Source organism: Blennius ocellaris (genome assembly GCF_963422515.1).
Source record: "Blennius ocellaris genome assembly, chromosome: 5".
NCBI classification, from domain to species: Eukaryota; Metazoa; Chordata; class Actinopteri; order Blenniiformes; family Blenniidae; genus Blennius; species Blennius ocellaris.
Genome location: NC_137654.1, coordinates 17,739,407 through 17,762,524, shown reverse-complemented (window position 1 = coordinate 17,762,524; position 23,118 = coordinate 17,739,407). Strand labels below are relative to the sequence as shown.

Sequence of the window (23,118 nt, the reverse complement as noted above, 5' to 3'; positions counted from 1 at the left end):
ACCCCCATCAGCTCCCTGGAGCACCGTACTGTGGCTGCACCTCCACATCCTAGAAATGGGTCTGGTTAATGGAGGGTAAAAAAGAGGTTATTCATCCCCAAGATGATTAATAAACTATGATTGGTTTGGTTTAGTTATTAGTTTGAATGATTTGATTACATAGTCTGGAATACCTAATTTAAAAGCAGCCCCACTGTTTTACTTCTAAATGTTTTTTAAAAGCTCGGGAAATGCTCGCATATGCCTTCCCCACAGGATCCCACAGCAACTTTGATTTATGTTGTGACCTTATAAAGAGGACCTGCACAACTCAATTAATCTCCTTAATGGTGCATCTAGTGTGGGGAAAAGTAGCTCAACCTCAACCGAATACCAAACTAAAATGTGAGGAATGCATCTATACAGTGGTCAGAACAATCTAATAAAGACCCTTGCTGTGGTCATAGATATGGAAAACCAATCCCAACTCCTGGCTAATAATATTTTTCATTCCTATCGTAGTATGTAGAATGGACTGGGGCTGCATGATGTCAAGAATTGCGTTAACTTTGCTTTTTGACCTCAAACCCTCACATTTACCGAGTCGGTGGGCATCCAGAGCAGTCGGGCTCTATCCGATTAGCTTAATACTTTGACATGCAAGGCATGAATTCACAGTGCAAAGAAGGAAAGCTAAATGCAGGTCAGTCTTTTGTCGTGATACTGATACATCTGCATAATTGTGCCGCCCCAGCATGGGTTTTTATCAGATTGAAATATCTGAACTTGTCATCCACTGCTGGTAGCCAAACTGGTGTCACGGTTGTTGTGGTCTCTCATTAGACCAAAACTGAAGCGTTCAGTCTTGTGTGCAATCATGAATGATAGCTTTCTTATCAGATTTTGAGATAAGTGCTGTGCTTACAGGGGCTCTTTATGTGTGTGTTCAGAGAGTTATGTATGTGCCTTTGTATCCCCGTCAACTCAGCAAATCGAATCACATGACGCCCACATCCTCCCTAGACATGTGGGAGAAAAGTGTGATGATGCAGCTGAGTGGAATTACTTGGCAAACCTCAGATACAGCGAGGCCGTTGCAGGTGAGAGCAGCAAGTTATTTTCTTGCAGTTATTTTGAATTCGGCTCAAACGGAGCGGTTGCGGTGAGTGTAATCACATTTTCCAGCTTTACGAGTGAGAGGTCTTAGGCTGAATGTGGCTTGTGTTATTTTGTTCCAGAGAGGATGAGCGAGTTGTGGGTGAAATTTCTATAAGAGCTGGTGCAGAGAGAAGCAACCGGCGACCATATTCTGTTACAAATTGTTTAAATGGCGGTGCGGTGAAGCCTTGCAGAGGAGGATGTATTGTGTTTCTCAAGAAGTTCACCCCCCCCAAAAAAAGTCATGAAAACACTGGATCGTGTGAGAGATTATTTCTGTATTTAGAGAAAACAAACATGCGTGCATTCCTTCTCTGCAGCTCTCATCCTCCCTCTTCACCCATTCGCTATCCTCGTGATTTTTCTGCATGTCCTCATCTGCCTCCAGTCGTCACGCTCATCTTCTCATTTTCTGCCCCTCACTCTTTTACCGTCCTCATCTCTTGTCCCCTCACCTACTGCTCGCCCTTGCCTCGTCCTCATTCTCCTCCTCCTCCTCCACCTCCTCCTCACTCAAGGGTCTCGTTCAGCCTCCGGAGTGTGCGTCGAGAGCCTGGGAAAAGATAGGGCATAAACAAGGCAAGCAACCAAACCACCTGCTTCCTGCTGAGGTCTTGGGTTGGTAAATGTGTGGACGGAAATAGAAACGGGCAACCTTGCAGTAGAATTAGAATAGATAGAGCAGGCGGTGGGAGGAAAATCACAGACCAGCCCAGCAGTTAACCAGAGCGCATGGTTGTGAACCCTCTGGAGTCGGGGAATCAGCAGACGAGATTGACATCAAAGTTCAAGCCAGTAATTGATTTAGTGGATGACGTGAAAAGGTCGAAAGGCCAACTCGAACCCAGTAATTTTTTTCAATCGATGTATAATCACAGGAAGCTCTTGGCTACGTTTTTGCACGTTTTTTAGATCTGCGTCGGGATTGTCATGGCTGCCGTTGGTTCTCTGACATGAATGGCAGCAGAAGGTTAATCCATGTCCTTCAAACTATAAACTCACTAAACTAAAATTCTACACAGTCATTTAATTTTTCTTGTACATTATGAAATTGTATAAATCTAGAACTTCTCATGGTCTACCTTTTTATTTAACTAAAATGGGCAGTGGAAGGGCAAGCAGACCAGGGCAGTTAAGCGCCACACATCTATGAGACAGCAGCAAAATTAGAGCTCAAAGAAGTTATGGATTAATTCATTGCCATAAATTGAAGGTTGAGCTTTTCATCATTTTATAGATGTGTTGACAGCAGTAGAGTACGCTCCGACAGTACACTTTTTTTTTTAGTAGTGAATAAGCACCTTAAACAATGAATTGGGACAATTTTGTAACCTTACAAGTAGTCTTCCTCTCTCTTTCTTCTTTGATGGTTTCGAGGGCAATAAGAGGTCAAAACAGTTAAATGAAGATGAATGTTCACAATGAATGCATCTGATTTCCTGTCATTTAGAAGGAAGCAGCTTCATTTTCTCCTCTTCCTGGGGCCAAGAATTTAAATCATTATCTTCCAAAAACTGCAATAACAAAATAAAGCAACCTCACTGATACAGAGCAGAAACAGTCGATTATGAAACATGTAACTATTTTTTCCTAATAAAAGATATATTTGTGTTAGTCAGATTCAATAAAATTAAATTTTCAACCATGTATTGTCATTATTCTTAAGTATGTCAGCCTTTTTTAAATGCATTTATCTATTTTGGTACATATATGGATGGTTTTCACATACTGTATTCATTTAGTATATTAATTCACGTTGGTTTTAGTATAGTTGTTCTTACCAACTTATTGGGATTAAGCTTAAAATTGGCAGTAAAATTAATTCTATAATCTTGGAAATGTCTTATTGTGCATACTGTGCATGAGCTGCCATTTTCTGAATAAATAATTCAATAAAAAAAAAAATATTTATTCAGCTTCACACATTCATAAATGTTTTGTTCTTGTGAGGTAAACATCAGAGTAACTGAAGAGTTGAAAGCACCTTCATCTTTTTAACTGGCTTTGATGGTGAGAGAAGCGAGTGCCGTCTGTGCACGTTCTCCAGCATCCAGTCATTATGGAATGTGTTTTCTCCTGACACATTTGTTTTTGTAACAACACTGCCTGCGAAGAGTCTCGAGAATGACGAGACTCCAGACGAACAGTTGCGACTCCCATTTGGAGATCAAGATGTGAGGGTTTTTTTTTTTTTTTTCTTCCTCCTCTCCCTTTTGGAGGCGATGGTAATCATGGTGTCATTTCGGAGTCCGGTTGAAGCACCTGCTCCTGACTCATTTGTGTGATTCACTGGTGGCTGATGGGAATCAGTCACACCCATCTTATTCACACACAAACCAATACAAATTAGGGAAATCCCGACAGCCCGATGTGAGCTTCACTGCTACGAGCAGACTCGGTCTCGTATGTCTGGCTGTCGTGCTGCTTCCTTCTGCTGACTGTGAAGCATCGATCCGCCACAATTTTTTTTTTTTTTAACCACAGCGACACAAACAGGACTCTGTGTTGTAAATTTAATACCTCCTGTAACATAACCCTTACTTACCGCGGGCCATCGACATTGGATCCTGCCTCGTGTACGTGATCCCGTTGGTTTGCTGCGGTTCTGCAGTGCGTGAAGGCATCTTAATATTGTGATGCACCATGAACATGGTATTGATTGACCCAGCTGTTGCTAAGTGAGCTGTGCAAACAAAAGGAAACACTGTCTGTAGTAGAAATACTGTCTGTCCCCTCAGTGGCATTTGTTATGTGATCCTGCCATCTGTTTAACAAATGTGATGACTGAAATGTCGTCGTCCATCATCGGGCACACAGCCATACTTGCGAACTTCAGCATTTGTTCTTTTTGCTTTAAAACTATTGATACCTTAATAAAAATGGTGCCGTACAATGACATCAATATATGTATTGTGCTGGATTTGTAGAACTCGTCACAATTATGGAAATGGATGAGACCTCCCATTGGAGACACTTTTAATGTAAATGTTCTAGTTTTGAGACATAATTGAATTAAATAACAAAATGGTATTTGCTTCGTGACCTTCCATGAATCTTTTTGAAGCAGATCAATCTGTTTGGTGTAAGGTCACAAACCAGGAGCCGGTAAACTCCCTGGAGTTTTGTCGTCGCTGTGAAGTGTTCAGGAGAACAGCAGTGATTCAGGGGAAGCTGCTGTGCCAGACCAAGAGAGAAGTCCGGGGTGAATTGACGTAACCAGGCTCCACCTCAGTCGTGCAAGACTGGAGCTGGCCAACTGAAGGGGAACTCCACTGAGTTCACACTTTGTGTTGGGCCTGTGTGTCATATTCGCATATGAGTGACTGACGAGTGTTGGTTCGCTCTGCAGAGAGCTGTGTGAAGTCTGAGACTACAGCAAGTTTTGTCCTGTGAATCCTGGCGCTGGCGTCGAGAAGAAAGAACCAAACCCAACGGACCAGTGAAGCCAGTTCTTTTATTTCAACATGAAAGTAGTTTAATCACTACTAATATAACCAAGTATCTCATGTGGGGACAGCCATATGCACAATGAGGATATTCATAGTTAAACCCCCTAAAAAGAGAAAGGATCTTTGAAAGTTTCTGAATATTATGTTTACAAATGGTACATCATAGGGCAATGAGGTTGCAAATGTCTTGCTATATGGTACAGATCGTATTTCTGAAGTGATGATTTGATATATCACCGTAAATTGTGATGGTTTATTCCAAAATAAAAAAAAACATTTATGAGAACAAGAAAGGTAAATGCAGCATCAAATCACCATACCGTCAACCATGCAGTATACTTCTAAAAAAGGGATTTAAGTCTATCAACATTTCAAAAACACTTCAGAACTATTTATCAATTTCACAATTTAGTTCTCAACACTATTGTAATCTCTTGATATTCACCCGCACAATCATTGTTCTTATGTAATTTGGGGAAACCAATAATATCTGGTTGTGTTGAGATCCCTGCTCAACCATTACACAGAAAAAGTGAGGGAGACGGGAAGATGAGCTATTCTCATGGTACTACAAACCAATACAACGCACAATATTCAAATGCTGGTTGCCTTGTTTCAAATAAACAGTGTTTTATGAAAACAGAATCACTATGATTTTAGTTCTGTATGTCATGCCTACACACGAGGCAGGCACCAGTGACAGTATGGTTAATGGTAAAAGAAACAACCCTCGCTCTGAGTGTGACACTATTGCAGAATGTGGAAGACAAATTTTCAATATAATGAACTGGAAAGTATTTTCTTTGCTAGCACTGCTCTGAGCTGTCTTCTTTCATATTTTATCTTCCTCTTCTGGAGTCGGTCTTTTCTTCCCAGAGGTCCAACCCCTAATCTGTATTAATGCTCTCATTATGTCTCCTCATGGTCTCATCACTCACTGAAACAAGTTGTTAAAGCCTGAAATACCTCTTACTTTCCTCACTGCTCAGTGTCGGGTGAACTACAGTTGCTCTGCGTCAGTTATTATCATATTCTTTTATTGGCCTTTAAACCTCTCGCATAAAGATTACTGTTGATTCAAGGCTCCCTCTGATCAGGCTTCAAGAACTGAAAGCAAACCCCAATCAATGGTGTTTCCTTCTCCAGTCACCACGCGGTGACTGGGCCATCAGTCATCGTAGTGAGTCGAGTAATTTTGACTTCCCGTGACCTCAACAATCCACGCTGTCAAGCCTTTCCAGGGGACAGATGGTGTACCGTTGTTTAACAGCGGCCCACCTGCCACACTGATCCTTCTAACCTGGGGAACAAAGTCGAAAAGACCTTCTGTACAGAGACACTTAACCACACAGGCCGTCTCTAAACTTCAGAATTGATTTTCCTGACCACCGAGGCTCCAGTTGCCTCAGTACCTCGCTGCTTCCCTGACCTTCTAATTCCCCACCAGCCACCGCAGCGAGTTCGATCACTCCTTACTTTCTCAAAACTAAAACTCATCTTTTGGCAGGCGGTCAACACAATTCTCCAAGTTTGTGTTTGCACTTTTTACTTGGGAGCGTGTGTGTCATCATCTTTTCCATTCCCTCATTTTATGTCCTGTACATTTGAGACAATACATTTATTTTTAACAGTAAGAATCTGAATCTTTAAGAAACTGTCTCCATCACCACATCGAAAGTGCAGGAAAAGCTTGAAAGGAGAACCTTATTTTTTTTAGCCATATTTTTTTTTTTTTTTCTAAAGGGGGTCTTTTGTGTGTCAACTTCATGTCTTGACGATCTCTCCTGCCCAACTTGCCACAGCTTCACCGGCAGATTGAAATGCAGAGCCATTCTCAACATAACATGGCGGGCATTTACGTAGTTCTTCATCTGATTGTCCACATGTGTTCACATGCAGAGCGTAAAAGCAGAGTACATGTAATTGCAAACTCTTTCACAGTTCAATGGGGGTTTTACAATAGATTTATTGTGCATGTTGACATTACGGCGATGATGAATATGCGATACCTCCATTTGGATAAATCAAAGCCCTGTTATTGAAATATGTTGAGTCTTAATACAGAGTGTGAAATTTGAAGTGTTTTTTTTTATTATTATTTTTTTCTAAGACTAAGGGAATTTACATGTACTTCCTACACAGAATAGGTTTTTTTTTAATCAAATGCTTCTAGATGACTTGAGTGTACGGCAGAAACACGTGTTTGACCGACTCGCGTGAAAGGCTCACTGCTTTTATTTTCTTTGTTTAACCACACAGTCCATTTTTAAATAGCTTTTCTCCTCCGTTCCTGACATTTAAGAGAGAAAAAGTTAATTGATTTAACAAATTAGTCAATAATGAAAGTAATCATTAGCTGCAGTTCTGCTTATCTTGGCTTGCTTGTTAGTTTGAGATAGTGGGAGTTTTATTGGTAGATATCTCATTTTGAAGCAAAGCCGCTTGTACACGTGTTTTTTTTTTTTTTTTTAATCTCCGATGCTGATCTGTCATCAGATGCAAAATGCTAGGAATTGATCTCGAATGTTGCTCCGAGCTGTGACGTTGGGACACAAAGCACCGCTGCTGTTCTGTATGCCTACCGAGATAATCTGTCCAGGCACGATTGATTTTTGATTTGGCTGAAGCTTTCTGAAGAGGCAGCCTCGCCAAGCTCCCTTTTGTTTTATTCATTACTTCACTCAAGACTTTTCCACAGTAGCTGATGCTAATAGCGCCGGTCAGGCGTCTTATCTCCTGTTCCTCGGCTGATTCATAATGCCTCCGGGCGTAAGAGCTCGGCGCACTCATTTAGGACGGCAATTATATGAGAGTGGCTGGGATCGTTCTCAGGATCTCCGCTCTCTGAGTGGGAGATAGGAAATTGCATTGAGTATATGGTGTTATCGGCGATTTCTCTGCGTGTTTGACAGAGACGATGGAGACTTCAGCTCCAACCTGATCTTTAAAGAAGCACCAGAGAGAAAGGGAGGTGGAAAAAAAAAATCCTCTCTTGAGTTGTTGGCGTTTGTGTCGTCTTGTGTCTGGAGCAGGAAGAGTTTCCACCGTGTGTGTTGGTGCAAATGGCTGACAAAAAGCTGTTTGCCAAGGTACAATATTCACTCCACCAAGGGAAATCAGGCCTTCACACTCTTCCCATAAGAAAGGGAAGGATGTGGATGCCGGCGTTATATACACCGGCGTTTGAATGGACAAGGGCTTTTATTTATTTATGAGAGGAAGAACGGGAGAGGAACAACAATGCTAATTCCGAGGAGGAAATACAGCTCCCTTGTGTTTGGAGTGGGCTCGCTGTCAACCAGGCAGCTGCTGACATCATGTGAACAGGCAGTGCCCAGACCACATCTGACGGTGGAGGCTGGAGAGGAGGCCAGCACGAGAGCAAAGAGCCGAGAGACGCGCTACTGCTGCTGTGCAGCTCTCGGTGTGTCACACTCCGCTCGGCAGGACGAGAGGATTTCAAATGAATTTGCCTGAAGAGGATTGTGTCTGTTTGGGGCCGAGCGAAACTGAAGGACCGCTTGATTACTTTGGTAGGACAAACGCTTGGCTTTTAAGTTTCACTTTGTCTTTTCGGGCTTTGAAATGCGATGTTGCATGTTGCGCTCGAAACACACAGTCACACATAAGGGTGTGTGTGGTTGTTTTTTCAAGCTGAAAAAGCGCCTGATCGATCGATCACCTGGCTGTCTTGTATGACAAATGCAACCAGAAGGTGGGTGGTGGTGGTGGACTGGTTTCTAAATGTGACGAAGCAGTCTGACTGACCTGATTGATCACTTTAACACACAATAGATATTTCAAGGGGAAAAAAATGCAACAACTGAGCTGGTTAGTATTTTGTACTATATAATCCTGCAATATTTCACAAATTAATTTGTCACATGTGTCTGATCAAAGCTCAAAATGATGTATTTATATGTAAAAGCATGGTCACATTAACGATCACTTATTTCTGCTTCATATTAAATATGTAACTGTTGGTTACAATGTTTCTCTTAAGAATTTGATTGAAGGTCAAAATCAACAGACAAAAATCTGCATTATTAATTAGTCAATAACAAGTGAGGACAAAAAGCAATGACAGTAAAGTGGATTTTTCAGAACTCTGTGAATGCCGAATAAAACCAGCAGACGCCTGTTATTGTTGCTTTAAATTAGACTGATATTCAAGTCTAACAAGCAGCAGAAATAATTTGTAGCTGGTGATTTCCAGCAATTTTTAAGATAGAACTGTAAGTGTGGTGAGACGGCCAGTGGAAAACTTTTGAGTTGCCATGAGAGGCAGTTGACCCTCATTCACGTGGAGAGTTTTTTGCCTCGTCAATAATTGCTGGAAAATGAGTTTACTGACTTTGAGATTGCAGGAGTGGATGTCTCCTAATGGATGGTCACGTCAGCAAAGAAGCCTGTCTTCATGCCGGTTATTGCAGATAATGTGAGTTTATTACACACAAATCAGGCTTGAAAAGCTCCGATGGGACAGTAGTGAGCCGGCCTTTCTGTGAGCTGCCCGCCGACTCATATTGCCTGAGAAATCTCGAAGGCTTTTGTTTCTCACATCTCTACAGGGAAGCCTCTCGTGTTACATGTCACCTCGCCTGGTCGCAAACCTGCCATGAAAGAAATGTCTTTGTTTAGAGCTCACGCTGCCTTTCTGGACTCCAGTTTCGCTTGTAGTGCTGAGAGAATATAGTTCTGGGTCTATCTGTCCTCAAACAAAAAAAACAAAAAAAATGCTTGTATTCTAACTAGGTTGTTTTCTTGAAATAACGACATTCCCCACACTGAAAATTACCATGTGTCGCAGGAAGGAGAAGGGGGCAGTTTGAGTTTAGCTCTGCAGTGATTTCCCTTTGTGGGTTAACTTGTTATTGTCTTGTGTGAAATGCACACCTGAGACATTTCGCTTTGTGGTGGCGTTTCCAGCTGCACCTGAGTCGACTTTCTCTCCATGCCAACGCAGTTTTTTCACAAGATACCTTTTCGTTTAAGTAGGGCGAGCCCTATATGACATCATTAGAGGGATTTTGCACTGTTGACACTTGATGTGGCAGTAATAGGTCGGGCAACCTGAGTCACAACTGAATTTATTTTCACTGCTTGATGAACAATGAGAAACATGTTGAGATGAGCTTGTGTGGATTGATGGGGAGTAGTTTGGCTACTTTGTAGAGAGAGTTTTTTTTTTTTAAGGTTCTTTTATGCTAGCCATATTAAGATTGACCTTGTTGAGGTTTTGGTTAGGATGTAGTGGTGCTCTGTGAAATAAATACATAAACGCAAAGCGCTCCAAAAACAGCCTGAAGAGGTGGTGTTGGAGCAGCTGCAACCCCGGTACCTTCTAAATTCAGTGTGAAAGCAAGCACGGTCGTCACAGGTTATTTGTGGATCAAATACCCTGTGTATACCGCCAGGTTTGAGGTGATAAGCCTTCTGTCGTGCGACGAGTAATACGCACGATTTTATAAATGCGCACACATAAACGGAACACAACAAAAGTGACTTGTATGCATGTTCAGGAAAGCCCTAATGGTATTGGGGCTTTAATTGCGTCATAATAGCACTGCCACGTGAAGGAGAAAAATTGCAACCTGTAAACATGTAATTGTGACACTCCCTGTGTTGTCATATACAGTAGTCATGGGAGACATGACTGCCCACGCTGTTTGTGTGGCGTTTGATGTCGACAGAACAGCCTGCACCACATGTGCACTGTGGTCGGCACCAACCTGTTCACCATATTTGGGCTGTTTTTTTGAGGTTTTATAAAGTGTGGATCCTTCTTACAGAAGGAAGCTGGCAGAAGAGAACAGGTGATTGGTTTGTCCAGCATAAAGCCAGCTGGTCTATTTTTTTTTTTTTTTGTCCATTTCAATGTCTCTGCAGGGAGGCAGTGGAGTATTTATGATGGACTTTGCCGCTCTCGCCACCTGCTGCAGGTCCTTCCTGGTTTCTTCTGTCCAGCTGGGGAAGCAGCAGCTGTCAGTCAAGAGGATCTCTGATCATCTTACTTTGACTTTACGGGTTGGTTTTATTGTGAAAACTAAAGCTAGGATGATGGTCTGAATAAAATGTTAGGTATTATAGTGTAGGATTTGAAAATGGATTCAGCTTTTTTGGAACATGAACGTCTTTATTTTTTTGTGTGTTTGTGTGCCTCAGATATTTTATTAATGAAGTCAAGTGAAATTTGCAGGGTGCCTGTTGTTCACGGGGCACAGCCAAGTCATCTTCCTGTCCAGAGGTTGTTTATTCAATTCCTTTATCAGTCAGTGTCCTTGAGCAATTCATTGAACCTCAAAGTTGCTCTCATTTAAGGTCCAGCATTTCGTGTGGTTTCTATTGGAGTGAATGTGTGCATGGACAGAACTATTACCAACAGTGTACATAATTTTGAAAAGTGATGAAATTATGCTTTTGTGCAATTTGAAATGTGAAGAAATGTACAAGTCTCAAATTCACAATGGTATAAAAAAATATTGTGAAGGTTTATACCAGTTTGGAACAAGAATTTCTTTCTTTTTATAGTGTGATATATTTTCCTTTAAAGTACAGCAAAGACACGTGGTGCAATATAATAGTCGATCCAATGACACAAAAATATAATTGACTGAAAGCCAACTATTCCGCCAGAATTTGATTTTGCACAACCTCGGCTTCTGTCACTGGGTTTGATTTCTAGTCAGGCGGTCGGTTGTGTTTACCCGTCGTCTCGGCCACTTTGCATATCCATTTTGCATCACACAAATCGTGGCAGGTGAACAACACAAACGGCAGCCTCCCGTGCGTCAGTCCGTGGAGCTGCGGCCACGAAAACAAGTTCATCATCTTTGTTCGCCTTGCAGAGACGAGACATAAAGTGATTTTTAGAATGCAGTGCCTTTAAACTGCCTCCACCACAGCTGAGACCACACACGTGCCGAGCAGCAGAAGGCGGAGGGAGGATCATCGTCCCTCCATGGAAACCTGTTAATGATCTCACGGTAGGATTTGAGCCACATGTGCAGGCAAGCAGACTAATTAAACAAACAAATGGCAATTAGATGGGACTCCCATAAGCTGCCTAACAACTGGGCTGACGGAGAAGACAAAGGCAAACACAACAAGGCACACAAGTGCACTCATGGCTGTTTTAACGACGCAGTCAGAGCTGCTGGTTTGTTTGAACAGTGTCGTCTTTCAGCATAAGTAGGATTTTATGTGATGAGCATAATTGCTTTTGTAATGCGATTTGTAATGGCAGTTTTTATGTGGGAGCAACCACAATTTAAACGATTATTACCTTGCCGGAGAAGGAGATGATACTCTACATTTAGGTTGGTGCAAATGCGGATATGTTAAAGCCGAGTGCTGGAGGGTCAAAGTCCTGCTCATTTTAAGGCGGGCTTACACTGAGGCTGTCCCAGACACAAGATGGGCAATTGTGGCGACGTCTTTGATCAAAGTCTATAATCTTGAGTCACACAGTAGAAAGGGTTCATGGCTCGCTATCTCAGAAATAGTTGTCTCACTACATCAAACAGTGGGACTGTTGCTAAAAGGTACGGCTGCTCACAAAAAATTTAAATCGAGCATTTCTCCTGCACAACAGCTCCATGATCGATTTCCTGAATGTATTTATTTCCCGAAGGCACAGGCAGTGTACATAGATGAGATATAAGATACTGTTATTCTATTGAAGTGCGCTGGACTGTCAATTTGGTGGAGAGTGACTGTTGTACCAAATCTACGTTGCACAGTAACAGGTGATGGATAATCGTATGAGAACTGCTGAAATCACACAGACTCTAGAAGTCCCACTGTGCCAGGCCACCTGATTGTCATGATTGGTTTTCATCATCTGACTTTCTGCAGAGAATCATTAGATTAATGTGTGTTAGAGCTGGAGGAAGTCAAATCTGTCTACCAGCTCCTACTTTTTTGTTTTATCTGAACAATCTCTTGTAACAGTTTGCAATTTCATAAGAATTTGACAAGAAAACCATACATTATTTTAAATCAGTGCAATAAATACTGTCTCAAATAGTTGTAACAAATAATGAATGTCACCACCATTACTGCCATAGTATGATTATATGATTTACTCAAACACTGAACGTTTGACTATTGTTTTGATATTTTAAACATATGAAGTGTTTCAATTATCCAGATTGTGTTAAATCCACTTGTGGTAGGCAGGGAAGCATCTGCAAGAACTGAATCTGGTCAAGGGAGTGAGCTTGTTGCAGACTTGTATGAAGGCCACTTAAATAACCAACCCCAGGTAGCAAGCTGTAAGTGCTTCTGCCTGTTGTGTTTTGAAAGTAAAAAATAATATAATAATATAGATCAATGTACATCTGAAATAAATGCAATTCAGAATAATGATAAAATGATTTTGCAAAAAAAACTACATTTCACAAATTGATTTTCATTGGTCCGTATTGGTACTTACTGTTGTTGACATAGCTGAAATGATTCCATTTAATATGGTACCGGCCACTAACATGGCCATGCTATGAGGGAAAAAAAATCCCAAAACTACAATTCTGAGGAAGAAAGTACAGCAATTTTTATTGATGGGTGAACAATATACTTGCATACAGTAATGTGTTTATATTCTATTACATCCCACCTCTACAGAAGGGACAGTGGCCTAGTTGGGGTTTGATAGGGTGCAAAAAAAAAACTTTATTTACTGGAACTCCAGGTTAAGGGAAAGGTGATATTTTGGGTGTAATCGGGAACCAGCGAAACGCCGGCCTCCCGTGGTGCTTTGGCTCACCGATGACCATCTTGGTGACGATCCATCAAACGACCACGCTGGCGTTTGCAGACACAAACATTGAGTGGCTTGTGTGTTCGGTCGCAGCTCTCGGGGAAATGCCTGCTGTTCAGCACTTGCTGACATTTCCTGAGGTAGCGCTCTTGTCTCCAGCAGCTTCAACATGGCCCTTCACTGCAAATTCCCCCAGCCGGCGTTGCCCAGCCCTGCACTGGCTCCCTGACCTCTGCGAGGAACAACCAGGGGGCGCTTCCTTTTTGGCATGATGTGTGCATACCATATATAAGAGAAAAGAAAACAATTGTGGGACCTTTTTTGAGTGATACTGAAGGAATGCCAGAGAGACTTTGGGAACAGGCCGGCCCCCGGGTCAGCATATTCGTAGTCGTGTCCGCCAGCTCCTTTCTCATTCCTCCCTCGTTCTTCTGCGTGTTTTCCTCTCCTCTTCCTGCTCCCACTTGTGTTTCTCAAAGATTCATAGCTTCACTGCTCAGCTGTTGGGTCGTGAATGAAGTGCGACATGCTTTGATGGGGAGCGGGTCTGTAGCTGTGAAGTAGTCATGCTGCGCACACACACACACACACACACACGGCCTCCGCTATCTGCGCCAGCCGGTGGAGAGCCTTCAGGGAATTCAGCTGCAGGAGAGCAGCAACAGTGACGTCATTCACTGCCATAAAGTGTCTCTGGGTTTCCTTGCATCAGAGGACTACTTTTTTTTTTTTTATCTTTTCTGTTTCTTTTCCCTCAAGCTTTTCTGGAGCAGGGCATTTTTCCTTTTTTTTTTTTTTGGTCCCAATCTCCTGGAGGAATTCTATGGTGTTTTAGTGGTTGGCAGGATTCATGACCCAGTTAAATATGGACTGAGAACAGGAAACAGGAGGAATGAATAGCAATTGGGAGCTCACTTTGTTTTTTTTTTTTTAATATCCTCTCTGTGCTGGGGCTCTTTCTGACCCCGCCTCTTCTTGTCCTTTCAGTGGTTTTAAGCTCATTTACACGGGCTTTCCATATTGATCAGACCACCTTCCTCCAGGCCTCCTCTCTGTCTCTTTTGTAAATCCTTGCTGGGTAAGGACAGACACATGGACACCATCGAGGGGTATGACTGTGCAAGCGAGAGCCCTTTTTCCTGATGCAATTAGGGCGGCCAATTAGCACAGATGTCAGCAGTGCCATTAATCGCTGTACGAAAATAGAAATGGTAATTATTAACACCTTCATTCTTCTTATTAATTTCCTCTCAGCTGTTGGTGTCTTCAATTCCCACTTCTCATTCCGTCGTTGTGATCGACACTCGCTCTCACACACAATGATGTGCAAAAGTGCCAGGCAGTATGCTGCAATGCTATTTATCCATGGTGTAATACCAGCAGGAAGCAGTGTGATTGGCTCCAGATTTATTCTGCAGCAGAAGAAAATCATCCCAAAGAAATTATGTGGCATCTATTCAGAGATATCGGAGATATTCAAACGTGAAAAATTGCTTTTGAAAATTGAAATTATCTTAAGGCTTTTTTTTGGGCAGAGGAGCAAATGCACATAGGCACATACACGCCAAAAGGATTGTCATAGCCGGTGTGTATACAGCACACAAAAAAATCAGAAATGACACAGTATCATATTTTGAGTCAAGTTTTTTTTTCTAAATAAACTTGCAGATCATTTTTATGGTAATATTGATGTAGTTGTCAGCCCTTCTTGCTGCTTCAATGTGGAATACCTTTTGCCATCAGCTGCTTTGATATTTATACTGCGACTCTGGACCTTCTTCATCAAGGGAAGAATCCACTGTGAAGGACAGGAAGAGAAGAAAGTACCGTATAGGAATGTGTCTTCCAATATAGGGAGAAAAAGGAGAAACTCCTCAAAATTAACTTGAGTAAAGTATGACCTATATGTGGCTTATTGTCCAAATAAAAACGTATAAACGGAAATAGGAAGTCTTCGGGGGGGAAAAAGGATCCCAATGACGACCACAGCAGATCTGTTCTTACATCTTCACCATTTTCAAACAACCAGCCTTTAAAAACGGATGTTGCTCTGAAGGAAAAGGATGGTCACACCGAATCGCGACCTCTCTCCTGCTAATTCACTTTGTAATTATGTGATAAAAATAAACGGAATCCTTTTAAGAAAGCACCCTTCAGCTTTCCCATCCCCCACATGGGCATCAAACTTTTGAACAGTACTGCAGCTCAGCGCTGTGTGATCATTCTAAAAGCCTCGACCCAGTGCTTTTGCGTGTCGTCCTGTTGGTTCCGCTGAAGCAGAAATGCTCATGACGTGCAGAAATGTCCTCCCACATACCGTGGAAGGAAGACAGCAGAGTGATTTATTTGCCTGTTGCAACACCTCCGCAGCCCTCTGACATTCCCTTCTTCTTCTACTCCCCCCCACCCCCCCACCCCCCTCTCTCTCGCTCTCCCTCCTTCTGGCAGGTGTAATGAGAGCGCTGGTCATGGACAGATGATGGACGTGGAGACGTCGTACTCAGACTTCATCAACTGTGATCGCACAGGCCGCAGGAACGCAGTACCCGACATCGCAGGGGAGGGGTCGGCGGGGGCCAGCACCAGTGAACTCACCAAAGACCTTGCAGAGATGGACCTTAAGGCTGCAGGTTGGTAAAACCACACCAGAATACCACGTTTGGACAGAGTAGAATCTATTGTAAGACTGAATATCAAAAGAGAGCCTGCTTTAGAATCCGTTCCAATGAGATTACTCCTCTCTAAGACTGGTCTTCAACCATTCTCACCTGCTACAACCACCGGGTTCTTTCTTTCTCTGCAGCGGAGATGGATCGATATTAAAAGCAGGATTTTATAATAGTTAGTCGTTCTTCTGAAGTCCAAAATAATACAAATGTATTGCAATCCCTTCATAAAATTGACATAAATAGACAAAAATAACACAAGCGTATACATCAAAAACAAGTCTATCGTTCATTAACAATTCCTTGGCAACTTTCCAGTTCATACAATTTTTTGCTAATCAATGTAGTTAAAAAGTCAAAGAACACATTCGGAGCATAGAAGAATTATGTCTTGTAAAATAGAAGACATAAGGCAATAAGAAGACAATGATTAGATTTAATAAGTATTTCTGATACTGATAAAAAGTCGGTCATGAAAACGATTCAAATTGGGTTTGCATCATGTCGAGCAGCCTGATATTTTCAGTAGACTGGGTTTTCTTCTCGCAATCCTGAGGTTGGTGTGGTCCAACGCTCACACTGTATTGAAGTCACCCAATCATGTGGCACGGATATTGGTTGGTCGGTGGATGAATCCACATATCCAATAGGAGTGAAGTCTATTTACCAAGGGAGAAGCAGGGAGAATGGAGGATTTCCTGTCACGGTTGGTTTTGTTAACAGAAATGGTCAAATCTGCCTGAGAACATCAGGGCGAATTCAGCAGGTGAAATGTGATTGGGCTGATAATATTTAATGATTTCTACAGAGAAACTCTCGAGTCCCTCCTCTGAAGGCCAATCACTTGTGCCATTACTACACTTTTTTAAGCTGCTGTTTTTCTAAAGGTTTCAAGCCTTTCTACAAAATACTGAAAAAGTTATATAAAACCATGTTGTAGAATAACAAAGAACTGAGCCTCCTCATTAAGTGTTTTTGATTCAGTTCGACCGTTGGATGTGAATCAAACAAATATCAAGATATATGTAGCTTCAACAGTTTCATTACCATCTCACTATTATGCCACACAGAAATTGCCATGCCACACCAGGTCAGAAGTAGAAGTTTACACGTGGTCTATTTCTCCAGTTAGATGCGAGAATTCATCTTGCCACATATGCCAGAGTTGTGAAAGTGTTTTTTTTTTGCCCTGCCTCTGCCCCATGGAGTCATAGAGGAGTATAATGTTTTCATGGGCATGGGTAGCGAAACCAAGCTCTTGACTTATCTTTTTAATCAATTTTTGTTATTTATATTGCGTCGTTTCCATGACGACAGATGGCAATATGCCATCTCAGAATTAGTCCATTCACGGTTTTCCCACAACGTCACAGACCACAACAGCAGTCATTACTGAATTAACAAGTTAGAAACCCTGAAGTATGTCTCTGTGTCCGTCCAAAATGAATGACTGAAGTTTTTGGCATGTTTACAGTTTGTTGGAATGTACTGTGTTCTTATTTTCGAGAATTTCTGGACTTTTTACACATATCTAATTGAACACTTTCATAGAAGTTGTTAAGCTGTAAATGACAGAAAACATTATTACCAGATACTATATATATATATATATATATAATATATATATATATATATATAAAAAGTACATTTTACAGGATTAAGAAATCTTAGGTGCACAAATAATGTGAGTAATGTTATGTGGGCGGTGGGAATGTCAACTGGTGGAAGAAGTTGTTCAGGTGGTGTGAGGTCCTGGTCCTGACGCACTGGAGCCTTTTGCCAGAGGGGAGGGGTTGGAAAAAAAAAAAAATCTGACCAGGGTGAGAGGGGCTTGCTGCAATATAGTTTGAAATCCATGATCATCTTCGTGGTCTTCAGTCATCTTTTGTTTGTTTTACACTTCCTAACCGATTACATCGTACATAAATTTGTCTCTCCCACCGTCACAACATCCACCAAGCTCTAAACACACTGTGATCTCAGACACTCACGTCTCCAGAGCAGGTAGGAATCTGATTGGCTGAAGTAGTTGACATGGAAGCTATCACGGTTCAGGCAGGTTTTCTCAATATTAACATTGTGACAATGATACATTTGATGTATATTGTGTCGCTCTCTTGTGAAACTCAGTAACTTCATTGAGATAAAATGTTAGTGTAGAACGAGCTTTGGAAAAATGTCCTCAGTGGCTCTTTGTTGATCTTCACTCCGTCAAAACTGACCCGACAACTTCTCTCTTGGATCGGTCCATTATATTATGAACATGTTTGATACGTTCCACAAATGTATTTAGTGACACAATAATTGCTGTGTAATTACAATCATTATCTGGTTTAAACTGAGTTGAAATGATTACCTTTGAAACAAAGATATTTGAACATTGGCTTATGGCTTAGCCTTTGTCCCAAAACACACAACTAAAATTGCCCCTTGGTGTGAATGTGAGTGTGCCTCTCTTCGTTTGCTCTGTGACGGATCGGATCTGATATTCAGCTGAAGTTGTTTCCAGCTCTTTGCAACTTTGAAATATTAACCACCTTTTTTCAGGCTAACTCTTACTCGTTTCTGGAGTCCCCATCAGCACCGGAATATCAAATCCACAAGCAGGTGCTTACTGCTTTTGTCTTTTCTTGCTTGTCGAATTCTCTCACTTAAATTTGGTCGCTTGCGTCATTGTTGAATGAGCCGTAACGACACAATAACACACTATCCTCGTTTCCTCTGCTCTCGGCGTGTCGAACCCCCGGAGGAGGAACATGCCCTAAAATGACACCAAGCTCTCCGCTCTGACCATCGTGTGCTGCGCCACCGTTTTCTGCTCACTTGCTTTTCACCCAAGTACTGAGTTTCCCATGACACGATAACGCATTTGACCGCAGTAAATCAAACCACTGAGTCCGGTCTGGTTGCAGGAGTGGAATAATCTCATGCGATGCTGACACTGTGTCGCTGCAGGAAGTTGTAGTTCCTTCCTCAGGATTTCTGCCTCATTATTTTTCTTTAAAGACCTCATGAGTCACAAAATACATTTGCACAATAGCCCAAGGACACTATCCAGCAAGGAACACCAGACGATATGGACGAGCAGTTTACAGCATATCAGTATATATATATATATATAATGTGATGCTGCTCTGTTATAAAGACATTTGTAAAAGAAAACTTTTTAACTTTTGTTTTTCTTAACAATTTCTAATTGGTTTTAGGCTCTTACCCATTTATTTATTGAATTGATTTGAGTGCTTTTTACGGCTTTTGTTTTGTTGTATCCTTTTTTATCTTATTGCCATACACCATTGGTTCTATTTAGTGTGTGTGTATATATATTATCTATTTTAGTATTGACGTTTATTTGATCTTTTCAAAATCCATTTATATAGTTCTCTTCACCGCCGGTTTGTTCACTTTGTACGCTGTATTTTGTGTAAAGTTTGTGCGACATTGCATTTGGATGAAAAATATTAGAAATAAAGAATAATCAATTGGTTGCATTGTAATATTAAGACAACTGCACTTCCTGAAAAACATTGTAAAAAGAAAACCACTAGCCACTTTGGACAAGTGTTCTTCTAGCTCCTGATCTCAGTGAAACAATTACAGAAGTAATTATTGAATCATTTTCACTTTAAATTCACTCCGTTTTCTTCCTGTAAAATGGTCTCAGATGCCACATGACTCATCCTGTATCCAATTGAAATGATTGCTTGAACTTCTATTTGTTGAAAGTAGTTCATGTAGACCAAGTGAAGTTTTTTTTATTCACTGAAATGTAATGTTGCTCACAGGGAAAGATGTTCCACCTGCAGGGTCCAGTGAGTTCTCTCTTATTCAAAGCTTCTGTGGTCTTTCTGAAATGACTGAGTGCTCAGTAATCTGAGGGGAAAATGAATGCTTCCTGTGTGGATGACGGACATTCTTGTTGGGAGAGTAAAATGTCATCTGTGTATAAATGTATTTTATATTCATATAAAGTGGAGCAGATTACTCTGGTTTGGTTTCTTTCACATTCAAGTGAACTTAACTTCTGAAGCAGCGCAAGCTTTGGATATTTGTGGTTGCTCGTGTGTCGTGCGCGTTCATCGTGATTGGCTATTGAAAATATCGATCACATTTTGAACAGGTCCTCCTTCATCCTGTCAAGTGTTGTTTTGTTTTTTTTCACCAGAAATACATTAATTTGCAGAATCAAATCACTCGGTCCTTGTTTTTCATCAACTAATGACTTTATTGCTGCACAATTATCAGTAATGTGCAACGAGTGACTGCTTCTGAGTGAGAGCCTTTGAGAGGGTCATCACATTGAATTGACCTTAATATTCTTTAATGCAATAAAATAAAAATGGAGATTACTCAAAAGGTTAGTGATATTTTGTTTTATGTAACTGTTCGACTTGTGCTTTTGTTGTGCTGTTGTGCTAGCCATCAGATCTTTTCTAAACATTATTGATCGTTTTCCTTCACACAAGAATTAAAGTTCAAATAACATGATGGGCCTAAACCCCTAGATTATTCCCTCCTGAAAAACCGTCTGGTGCTCCTCAGAAGAAGTCCGCCACACTTTAAAAACCACTGCTCCAAATAATGTTGTTTTTTTTCTTCCCCATATTGCTTTGCAGAAGGAGACCCGGGGGCCTCTCCAGCCCCCGAGGCCGAGGGCTCCACCAGCCAAGACGCCCAGGGAAGTGGAGGTCCATCCTAAAAACAAAAAACAAAAAATGTAATTAAAAACAACCACGGAGAGAAATGAAGAGAGGAAAAGTGTGGAAAGACGGAGAAAGGAATTATAGAGTATACATTGGTTGTCCCAACGTGAACATGAGGAACCCTCATGAGGAACACTCTTTTCGCTCACTGCCGACCTCTTTGGAGCTCCAGCTGTTCCAAAACGTTCGCCTTTTTATTGGATGAGATTGTAAGATGGGGGAGTGGCGCAGAGCGGCTGTGGGAGAGGCCGCTCTCTTGCGTCACACTCCGTTAGTCATTAATATTCCCAGAGAGGCGAGAAAGCACAGAAACTTTGGATTCATGTCTGTGGAGATGGACTGAGCTAAACCGAATACATTTATAACACTCCAAATTCCAGCCTACTATGGAGCTGTATCGCAGAGGGCGGATTCATAATCACCTGTTTTGTCATTTTCTTTTTATCTATGTGTGTGCGTGTGTGTGTTTGTGACCTTCTTGTTCAGTTTCATCGTTCCAGTCTTTTCTTTTTATAGTAACCCCACATAGTCTCCATTTGGCTGTCGTGTACGGACTTCATATTTATTGCTAAATGTTCAGTGATAACTTTGTGATAGCAAATCTTCTTTGTGTAATAAAATACTTATGAACTACTGTAATATCTTGGGTTTCTTTTTGTTCATAAGCGGCGAGCCCGTCTCTGATTTGATTTTCTCACAAAGTTGAACTGAAGCAGGTAAAAGAGGTGTGAAGTCACTAAATCCCAGCTCAACATGACTGATGAGATCAGCGACCACAACCATAAATATTACCGAATACAGCTTTTGTGTACGTTAGGTCAACCACTGGAAGCCACTGTTTACATATCCACCTAGCCTGGTCCCATTCATCGCTTTCCATAATAAAGAAACCTCTTTATCTCCAAAGATGCGCAGATTGTCAGCTCAACATTTCTTTTTGAATCATGAAACTTAAGCTCCTTTTTCTTCAAATTTATTATGTGATTACTTGAAACTCTTGAAAAATATTCAAAACCGATGTGAGTTATTTAAAAGTTACCATATTCATAAACATCATCAAATGAATAAAAATGCTTTGTATGAATGGAAATTGGTGGAAAAATATTATTTCATGGAAATGTAAAGAATTTACAAATGTTTTAAAAAGCCACACCATGTTCAAAGTCTAAATCAGGGTTTTGAGCCCTGTCTCTTCTTGAAGCTTGAAAAAAGTACATGTAAATCTAAATTTTGGTCTTATTTACAAGACTATTTTTCAAAGAGACTCGGTAAACCGCTAAATCCACTAAAAGAAGCTAAAAAAAAAGCAACACATTTCACTGTTCTAAATTGTAGTTGTAATTTCATAAAAGAAACTGCAGATTAATTTTATAGGTATAGCAAACCTAAAACTACAACTTTTTGAGTTGCGTTGTATTTGTTTTCTAGCTTAAATGCGTTTATTTGGTGCAAAGTAGCAAAACTGGCCTCTCTGTACATAAAGGTTATAAATCCCTGAGTGAAAAAGGAATTTGTGGCCTAAAGCTGCAATCGACGGCACTGTCGCCTCAGCAAGGTCACACCAGTTTGATTCTGGGTCAGAGTCTGGATATTTGGAGTTTGTGTGTTTTCGACTGCAACCTAAAGTGCAGAAATATGCATGTAGGATTATTTGAGTGTGTGTGTGAGTGTGTGGATGGACGCTTGCTTGCTTGTGTGAGCAGTGACGGACTGTTGACTTGTCCTTGGTGAACCGTTTGTCCCCCACTGTCGGCCGGGATCAGCTTCAGCCAGGCTGGCTTTGATAGAGTGGGTAAAGAGGATGGATGGGCGAGGCACTGCTTTTGCTTTTGAAGTACAGTGTTCCATTAATAAGACTTACCAGTGTAGACTATGATTTCTTGAACTTAATTGTATTTTTTTTGTCTGAATCAAAGTGACCATCTACTGAAACTAAATAGTATTACAATACCAGTCTGCTAATGCAAGTTGTAGAATCAAAAATATTGGAATTTCATTACTGTACTTGCACGGATTTCAGAATTAATTTGTTTAAAGGATTTTTTTTTTTTTAGCTTTTCCTTTCTAAATTTGAAGACAAATATATATACTTCCACTTCTTTGAGTGTCATTCCGTGTTCACCATCTGTGAGGACGTTACAGTTTAAGAGCGATCAATCAAGTCTCATCGATAACATGAATGTTTCCATTTTTAAATCCTCATAAACACAATAATTTAGTTCATAATTTCAAACTATCATACAAGCTGAAGCGTGACCTGTGCCATCACTAACAATTGTGCTGCTGTATCCACGCTGACAAATAGTGTGTATGGACATGTGCACTGGACCCACGTGGATGGGATGTGCATGGGATCCCATCATCCCACCACAGAAAAAATTAAATAAAATCAAATTACTCTT

The 23,118-nt window shown here is 41.1% G+C and overlaps 1 protein-coding gene across 2 annotated transcripts in view; it reads left to right on the top strand.

Annotated features, from left to right (window-relative positions):
* The window catches only part of pkig (protein kinase (cAMP-dependent, catalytic) inhibitor gamma), a 33,050-nt gene extending 11,700 nt beyond the window's left edge, over positions 1-21,350 (top strand). The window contains exons 1-3 of one of the 2 annotated variants that reach the window (XM_080496472.1): positions 7,950-8,119; positions 15,796-15,977; positions 20,630-21,350. In XM_080496472.1, coding sequence (XP_080352598.1) covers positions 15,824-15,977; positions 20,630-20,712 — 237 coding nt within the window. In that variant the 5' untranslated portion in view covers positions 7,950-8,119; positions 15,796-15,823 and the 3' untranslated portion in view covers positions 20,713-21,350. Of the gene's footprint in view, positions 1-7,949; positions 8,120-15,795; positions 15,978-20,629 lie in introns of those variants that run through there. The other variant, XM_080496471.1, reaches the window with a different exon arrangement.
* The last annotated feature ends 1,768 nt before the right edge of the window (positions 21,351-23,118 follow it).